At 38.7% G+C, this 9,162-nt stretch overlaps 2 protein-coding genes across 2 annotated transcripts; both read right to left on the reverse strand.

Annotated features, from left to right (window-relative positions):
* Window positions 1–30: 30 nt before the first annotated feature.
* On the reverse strand, window positions 31–1,536 carry LOC103323188 (peroxidase superfamily protein). Its single transcript, XM_008225164.3, has 4 exons — window positions 1,204–1,536; window positions 902–1,093; window positions 647–812; window positions 31–557 (listed from the first exon to the last, which is right to left on the reverse strand). The coding sequence occupies exons 1-4, from the start codon at window positions 1,483–1,485 to the stop codon at window positions 157–159; spliced, it is 1,041 nt and encodes a 346-aa protein (XP_008223386.2). The 5' UTR covers window positions 1,486–1,536; the 3' UTR covers window positions 31–156.
* A 2,983-nt stretch (window positions 1,537–4,519) lies between these two features.
* On the reverse strand, window positions 4,520–6,439 carry WRKY48 (WRKY DNA-binding protein 48). The gene is given in 4 exon segments (XM_008225161.3): window positions 4,520–4,855; window positions 4,857–5,174; window positions 5,363–5,506; window positions 5,771–6,439. Coding segments are annotated over 4 exon segments (1,173 nt in total). The 5' UTR covers window positions 6,307–6,439; the 3' UTR covers window positions 4,520–4,680.
* Window positions 6,440–9,162: the final 2,723 nt, after the last annotated feature.

A 9,162-nucleotide genomic window follows, 5' to 3' on the forward strand; every position in this document is an offset into this window, starting at 1 on the left:
GCTTTGTTACCAAATACCATTTGGAAAACATTTGGTTAAGAATGTTATTTCCATTATCACCATTAGCAATACAAAGCTTCCTAATTTGAGTACACCATTGAGATGCCTCTGCTGCGACCCACTGTAGAAAGTGGATTCCACAGTAGGCAAAAAAGATTAATTGACACTTCGACAGTTCCGACGAATCTCTCCCTTCGTCCCAGTAACTGGTCCCAACCTTCCCAGTTTGATCATAGAATCTTTGAAGTCTTGGAAGAAGGTAGAAATGTCCTGTGCATAGGTCTCTACCAATTCACGCGTTTGCTCATCTCCGGTCATGAGATTCTGATCGGATGGAAGCAAACCCTCCCCAGAAAGTAGGTTAGTGTAGTATTGGTTGTCAAATGTTTCTGGGGTTGCCAGGTCAAGGTTTGCCAGTGTGCTGCCGTCGGATACTGAGCATAGCTGCTGCAGTGACTGAATGAACTCCAGAGACGCCTCAGGGGCATTTGGGTTGGTGGAGTCTCGTAGGCGAGCAGCAAAGGTGGTGCACCGGGCTTTCCCCATTGTGTGTGCACCTGCCAAACAACAAGAGCAAAATTGTGATCTTGTTTTGTTTTCCAATCAAGAACAATGCAAGAGATCAATAAAGGAAAGTTGAGAGTACCAGAGAGTGCAACCATGTCCTTCAAGCTAAGGTTTACGTTCTGGAACTTGGCAACCAGGTTTCCAATGGTAGAATTCGGGCCTGGGATGATGTTATTTGCTAGTGCTTTGCTAGCAGTCAAGCTGTCCTTCCTTCCCATTTGGACATCCCAACTTGGTCCACCGGACTGCAGATTGAAGTTCAAATTATTAGTCAGAATCCCATGTTAACAGCAGTTGCAAGAATATCTAAATTCTAAACTCTCAGAGCACACACCACAACAACAGAGTCTCTGGCAGCAGTTGCAAGAATGTCAGCACAAGAAACTGTTTGAGGGCAAACAAATTCAAGTTCCTGTTTTATTGCATCAATCACTTCAAAACCTCTCAGAGAGTTCAAGTTTGGTGCTGCCGTTTTCTCACCAACAAAGTTGTCAGTGTCATCTAGTAACACAGAAGCATCACACCCCTGCACAATTCAGCACACAACATATTAATATTATTATTTATATGCTCATTCAAATAATAATAATAACAACATAACACATATATAAACAGTGCAAACAAGAGATAACGTGCATTAACAAAGCAGTCATGGAAATGGAGACGAAGCAGAGAGGCTGCCATTCTCGTGTCCTGAAACACTGCCAATCTGACCCGAGCAAATATTATGGCCTCTGCCTCCGGGCAGATATCTTTGTACAAATCACTCCCCAAGAGGTCACCACAATCATCATCACCACCACCACCACCACCACCATATCCTTCACCCGTGGTTTTCGGAACGATTGCAAGAACAATTGCAAGAAACATTGCAAGGTTCAGCAATAGTGAAAACAAGGCCAACTTCTTCATGGCCATTTTTGTATCCTATCTTCTACTCTCTTCTCTTTGTATGCAGTGAAAATGTGAGTCAGGGTGGTACAAGTTTCTGCGTTATATAGAAGTTGAATGAGAATCTGTTCAGTAACAAAAAGCAGACTTGGTCATTGAGGTTTGGTTTTCGAGAGGGTAAAAGAGGTTAAATGAGCAGAGGGGTAGTTAAGAAGACATAGTCAATTAAACTTTTTAGAAGAGGTCCATGTGCTTCTTCTTCATGCTGCTTTTCCCTTTTTCAGGCCTCTCTCTGATATTCTTAGATATATCATGCATTAACTGAGGCAGTAGAGTTTCCTCAATCGTCCAGTATAGGTTTCCTAAAATTTATGTCATTATTTTGGGATGATGGAAATACCATCTTCTGGGTTACAAATTAACAAATCTACGAATTTAAGTATAATCATTCCATTGCTGTTAAAAGCATATCATGAAGTGGAAACATGAACTCATGCATTCCAATTGGATATTTTCAAACTTTCATGGCAACATTTCTTAGCTAAACGAAACCCTATAAGGCAGGTTTAGAATAACCATTTTTTTAAGGACATTTTCTATTGAGAGAGGCGATAATATATTAAACTCATATGCACTACACGGATATTAGGACTCGAACCCAGACCTTTCATGGGATCCTAAGAGGAAGAAAAGTGGTTTCAATGAATATGCAACTATGAAACATCAAATGACACTACCTAGCAGTAGTAGGTTTGGGCTGTATGTTTTGTCTCTTCATTTGGTTATCAATTTGGGCTTTTATTTTTTAGGACCTGCCCAAATTTGCAAAAAGAATGGTTGGTTGACTGTGGCCAAGCTGCACATATGTGCAGATGGAGTAAAGCTGAACTCTTTGTTGCTATATAGAATAGAACTGATGGCAAATATATCGATCGTCTATTGGCCCTGCCCTTGTTTATTTTCAACAGTTAATAAAGTACAACGATGTATTTATATTTATGCAATAATTTGGCATAAGGGGGGGATCTACTTTTGACTAATTGTAACTTGAAAAAAGCATTTGGTTTTCCTTTTCCAAATCAATACCAATAGAAGATGTCACGCATCAAGGCTATATGATATGATCGGTCCCCTGTGACATGATTTTGTACTGTGCAGACGCACTCACAATAATTAGCTCAAATTCGAGAGGTTCTTCTAATTGGTTAAAGGTGGCAAGCAGTGAATTAATGGGCATCGAACTGAGATCAGACTTGAGCATATTCCAGTGGTGTTTGAATCAATTTACACAAAGAATCTCCAATGGGGCCTTTTTTTTCTCAACATATACAGACGCCCCTTTTGGGGTTCCTTTAGGCATCTGATTATCTGGGTGGCATTTAGCTTGTCGTGCGGCTGCATGTGGAAGGAATTAAGGAACCAACTTTTCTAAATATGGTTTCTGTTTTTTCTGTAGTAAAAATTATAATCGTGCCGTATAATATTTGGTTGGTTTGGTAAGATGTTTCTTTCATTTCATACTGTATCTTTTTTTTATACGAACGATACCGGGTACGGGAGGGGGAATCGAATTCATACTATATCGTACATATTAAGAAATTGCAAACAGATTGAATATATAGTTGCTGGTCTTCAATGGTAACCATGCATATATGTGATCCACATTTTTTGACCCATGAAATCGCTGTACTGTATGTACTAACGGGTGCAGAAAATCTTGGGGGATATGTCCAATTCCGGATGAAACCAAAACTCAAAGACTTGGAAAATTGTATAAAAGCTATAGTAAATTTGACAAAAACTTTCACCAGTTGATTTCTTGGGTTTGAACACATAGAAAAGCACGAGTGAGACTTTTTTTCCCAAGACCTCTACAAGTTTTTCAACATATCCGTTTTGCTACACGTACGGTTCCCCAGCTGTATCCGAAGCGATGCCACTAAGAAAAGGTTAACTTCAGATCATGGTCTTCATAACCCAAATCTTCACTCTCTTTTTTATGGTTAAAATCGGAAACCACTGGGCCACGCCCAAATCTTCACTTGATATGTATATTTTCCTATACTTTTCTCCATGCGGCGGCATCTGGAGGAATATTGAGATAATGCATGCATGGTGCAATTAAAATAGTTTTTCATATAAAGCTCATCTCTCTTATATATATAGCTGAGACATAAACACTGTGGCTTTAAGTCGTGTATGGCTTTAAGTAGCACAAGAATTCAATACCATCCCTGGCTAGCAAAGACAGCGCGATATGGACAAGGACTTGATGAACTAGAATTGGTATGAAAACCCCATATTATCTTCAGCAATCCTAAAAGCAACCCACATTGCACACCAAAATCTCACACCATCCTCTCAAATCCTATTTTTTTGCCAAGAAGTTCACTCCTTTCTTAAATGACAATACCCATATCTATTACTCAAAGAGGAAGAGAATGTCATTGAATAACAAAGTTAGTATTCATGATGCATATACATACGTATATAATCACACATCCGTCATCCATCATCCATCATCTATCATCCATATCCATGCACGCTCGAAGGTATTAATTGCATTTACTTTGCGATCTAGACTGTGTTTTCATAACCATCCTAATACTACACCTTTAGGGTTTCCCACCATTACTGACCGAAAAGTAGGATCAAGTTCCCATGTTCATTCTAGATTCTACCTTTTTCCCATAAAGTCCTACAATAGTAGACATGGAATACAAGGTAAAAACTTCCAAACCTGATTGCTTCGCTTATATTAATAATAAAACCCTAACCTAGTTGTGATCGTGACAAATTTACCCCCTTGATTAATTGATTCTAAGAAGAGAAGTAGATGAAGATGAAGACAGATGAACAGCTAATGAGGAGAAACAAAAACAAAAAACAGAAGGAAAAATGATATACAAAAGCCAATTAACAACTCCATGAAGATATATATCTCCAAGTACAAAGAATAATATCAAAAGCTCAAGTACGAATAAACCAGTCCCCCAACAGGCCAAAAGGCTAGTAGTGATTTTACAAAGCGAATTAAAATCTGAAAGGTGCGCAGCTTAGGTACACTAGCTAAGCTAGCTATTCGATCCAAAATGGTGATGAAGTGAATTCTTCTTTTCTAAAGATGAACCCAATTAAGTAGTAGTCTAGTCAGTTAGAAAATTACATACCATGCCTGCAGCAGCACTTAACACATAAAACAATCAATATTATGATGGGGATCTATTGATGAAGATGATCTTCTTCTTTGGCCTCCTTTCGAATCTGTGGCACGATGTCCTGAAGAAGTCCATGGTCTCTAAGCAAATTAGAAGCCGCAGAGGAAGAAGAAGAAGGTGATCCAAAATTATATCTCTCTTGAAGTAAACCCGTAGAAAATGAGGAGGGGTTAAAAGCAACCACCCCCATAAGCAGGTGAGCTAATATTCAAAGAAGGGGCTGAGCTATAAATATACGAATACTGAGGCTGCTGCTGCTGTTGTTGTTGTTGTTGATAGTGATGATGAGGTAATAACTGTTGAACACCAAAAGGAGATGAGGGGAAGGCACAAGGCTGGTCAGGCAACGGTGCAATCCCCATGGTGCCACGTGGCGTAATGGGGCTTGGATGGGTGTGCTGGCCTTCGTATGTTGTGACCACAGTGGAAGGGTCGTCGGAGGACCTCTCCACCCTCTTCTTCACACCACAGGCCGCAGTGGTGCAACGATAATAGCTCCTGTTACACATGAACATATAGATATTAACATTTTTAATTATAATTATTGCGTGCCCCATAAGAAATTAACGAAGAAAATTTGCATCGATATACAAGTTTTGTATTTATTATAAGTAGATGAATGATTGATTGAATATGAATAGGAGGATGGGAATGAAGATGGGGTTTGGGAGTGTATGGATATTGACCTGGGATAAGGGCTGTTTTTGACAGCTTTTTGGCCGTACTTGCGCCATCGGTAGCCATCATCTAGGTTATCAACCTCACTCTTGGTCATGAACGCAAATCTCGGCTCTCTTTGCCTTTTTTGGTTCTTCTTTTTGGGCTTCAATCTGTGATTCAATCACACAAAAAGCAAACGCAACTTGTTACTACTTTCTCCATCTCATCAACAAAAACAAAATTCATCAAAATCAGAAAAGGAAACAACAACATGAACTGACCCCATCAAAAAAGAAGAGAAAATCATCTTCCCATATGCTTAATTAGTTCACACACAACATCACACAAAAAAGTTGATTCATCCATTTGATTTTCATAAAACCAAAAAAAGGACAAAAAATGACATAACAACTTAAAACCTTAGCTACTCTTACTGTTTCTGGGTTTTTTCGGGATCTTGGTTCTGCTCATCAGCTTCCTCATCCTGAGCCTTGGTCGTCGTCTGGTCCTCATTCTTATTGGCAGCAGCTTCATTGGACGACGAAGAGATTGAAGAGGAGTTGGGGGTCGTTGGAGCCGTACTACCGTTCAGCACCTCCGACGTCGTACTCTCCCTCTCCGGCAGAGCAACTGCAGTAGGGGTGGAGGCCGGAGAGGCAAGTGGTGGTTGTTGTTGCTGTTGGTGGTGAGGTGGCATCATCACCATCATCATCGAGGAGGAGGACGACGTCGTTTGGGAAGAGGAGAAATCGAATAAAGAAGGGGGCATGTTGAAGTCTTGAAATCCAAGCAAGTCCATGAACCCAGAGCCTCTCTGATTATTATCAGACATGTCAAATATGTTGCCGCCTGATGATGCAAAAGAAGCAAAGCTGCTGCCTGGAATAATCTCATCCGAAAAAACGGTGGAATTCGCCATGCTAATTTGATCGATGGTCGTCTTTAGCTCTCCTGTTTCTCTACCATCCATGGATTTTTAAATCAAGAGCACATATTCCTCATTTGTGAACTTGTTCTCCAAGTCTGAGCGATGAGATAGAGAGAGACAGAGAGAGAGAGAGAGAGAGAGAGAGAGAGAGAGAGAGAGAGAGAGAAAGGCAGATGGAGAGAAAGTGAGTGATATTTTTTTTCTCTCTTTTTTCTGGTTTAATATATAAAACGAATGGAAATGTTTTTCGAAAGTGTGAATGGACTTGGGCTGGGATTTTTGGAAAACAGCTTGGCTCAGAGGCGTTTCCCACCCAGAAGACGGAGACGACCGCCACGTGTCGGTTATCTTTCAAGGGTACGGAACCTGTCGACGGGACGGTGCCGAGCATTAATTGTTGTGCATGGATGGGCCCGCCGGGTGTGGGGGCCCACCCTCGCTAAACGCGGGTTTTTGACCGGTGAACCGGCTGAGTCTGTGTCTGTGTGTAGAATGTGGAATTTGGAATGTGGACGAGGGCTTTGGCCTCTGCAAGTACACGTGGCCTACTAAAAAAGGTCCTGCTTCTCTGCATGCATGTGCATATATCTTTTCTCAATCCTTTACCCTTTTCAATTTTATTTCGCGGCTTTTGCCTTTTTAACTTTTCACGCCAAAGCCTTCGGATAGTTTTCTTTCGGGTAATTTTCTTGCTATCTTTTTTCGGTGGTTCTATTTTATAGAGCATCTGCTTCGACGAAGAAAAAAATATAAAATTTTAATTAAATTTAGGAATTCTTAACATGTTTGAATAATTTGGACTCAACGGTTGATGCATGCCTAATGACCTCTGAGTGAGGAGTGAGGACCATGAAATGAAAGTAAATAATAATATTATTATTTTGCTTGTAATTAATAATATAATTTGTTTTGTTAATTTTATGCATGTCTTTTTCGTTAATGACTTGTTTTCTATTTTATTTATTTTCCATGGATGTCTCTGTCCTCATGGCTCACGCCATCAATTCTTACGTTTTTATTTGTTTATAATTTGGCACATGAGCCATGTGTCTCTCACCTCCTCCCACAAATCAAAATGCCATCAAACCTAAAACTTTAAGGATATCCCTTCATACTCGGAGACTCGGGGTTAATTTTTGGCAAATAGATTATTTAATTATCACCCTGATTAATTTCTGAAATTATTTTTGGAGAAAATAATGCAAATTAATTATAATAATAAATAAACTGTCAAGAATATAGATTGTACGACGAACATCAATTTCCACCCTCAGTTTATATGACATTTATGATAATAAGAAAACTTGTACTTTTTTTGGTGTGAATCCATTTGTTGTCTTGTTTATTGATTAAAAGACAAAGTCGAAGATTTCTTTACTTTTTGTGCGCAAACTATTCTTTTCTTTTTTCTTTGAAGAAATTAATGCTCGCATTGGTTGGTGGTAAGGTTAAATCCTTTTCCTCAGAGAACCGTGGCCCATTCATGCTATTTTCTTTTCCATTTGTTTCAATCACTAGATACATTTTCATCGAAACGTCCATAATTTAGATACAGATTTTCTCATATACAGACGTCCGGACCGGACGTTAATTTACATAGCTCAGAGCTTGAACAAGTGTCGTAATCTCAAGCTACATAAAATAAAATATTGCAGGAACTTCATTGTGAATTTAATTATTGTCGTGAAACCAGCCTTACGACGACATAGGGCCCCTTTGTTCAGAAGTCGATGTGAGACAATGAAGGCTGGTCCCTCTGCCTCTATACGCGTAAATAAATACATGAAAAAAACTGAATAAAGCAAATACTAAGATTTCTTGGATTCTTTTCTTTAAAATATCACGGTGGAAAATAGTATAAATAAACATGGATTTTTCCTATAATTTATCTCCATAAAATCGCAATAAATAAATAAAAAACAGATGCTTTGGGATCCCACGTGTCAAATCGGAAGGTTCACTTTTATCCGATCAGGCTTTTGAGTTTGAAAGCACATGCACTTTACGCGGTTTCAGTAATATATATTCTACGATTGCTTCCATTACACGCCCTCTAGTACCTCTGGATACAGCTTTTTCATTTTTCTTTGCATTTGCTTTTTCCATATCAATCTAGTTTTCAGTATTTAATTAGATATGTCACACTTTCTAGAATATTTTTCTTAGTCTTCTGAGGAATTTCTTTTCCTTTTCGTTTCTTCCATACATGAATCATTATGTATGACAATCGGGGTTTCGTTTAAGTTCATCTAGACTATGCAAACATTAATGAATCTACCTCGAATGTGATTAATGATGTGTACCATTCCCACATACTGACTATTAGTTAGAGTTTTGTTATTATTACGCAACGACGACTTCATGTTTATTCTAACGTGCATATGATGAGAAATTCTTGTAGGTACGTACGAAAATTATTAGAATTTGAACATTCGACTCAAAATTAATTGAATATGTTAGACTCTCATTCTTCGAGTGAGCATAGAACTCAAAACCATGGTTGCAGCAGAGGCTTAAGATCTTTATCCAGAATCAATGCCATACGTGTATATATGCTTCTAACAAAATTGTTACAAGGAGGGCCATGCCAACTTTTTATTAGCCAAGTTAAAAAGTTATGACATAAGAGAGATCATAAAAAGTTGTGGTCCTTTGAGGCTTGGGATCAAGCAACAAAAAGGTAGATATTACGACTACTGAAAACATCATTTCATAAAGAGTAATAGCTAATATATTTACCCTCGTTATAGATCTCCTTTTACTTAACAAGGTTTCCAAACTTGCTTTTGTGTTTGTCTGGTAACTAAAACACTCCACACTTAATTATTTAACTTTCGTATTTAATACGTTTGAATTTACATCTTGTCTACATGCTCGTCTTTTTAGCATTAAATAATT

Source organism: Prunus mume, linkage group LG2 (assembly GCF_029339155.1).
Source record: "Prunus mume cultivar Tortuosa linkage group LG2, ASM2933915v1, whole genome shotgun sequence".
NCBI classification, from domain to species: Eukaryota; Viridiplantae; Streptophyta; class Magnoliopsida; order Rosales; family Rosaceae; genus Prunus; species Prunus mume.

What these genes read in the sequence shown, in the direction of transcription:
- LOC103323188 (XM_008225164.3), bottom strand. Translation starts at nt 1,485, where the DNA reads ATGGCCATGAAGAAGTTGGCCTTGTTTTCACTATTGCTGAACCTTGCA. An exon ending in CCAGAGACTCTGTTGTTGTG is followed by an intron (nt 813 to 901) that starts GTGTGTGCTCTG and finishes TTCAATCTGCAG; the next exon opens with TCCGGTGGACCAAGTTGGGA. An exon ending in GGACATGGTTGCACTCTCTG is followed by an intron (nt 558 to 646) that starts GTACTCTCAACT and finishes GTTGTTTGGCAG; the next exon opens with GTGCACACACAATGGGGAAA.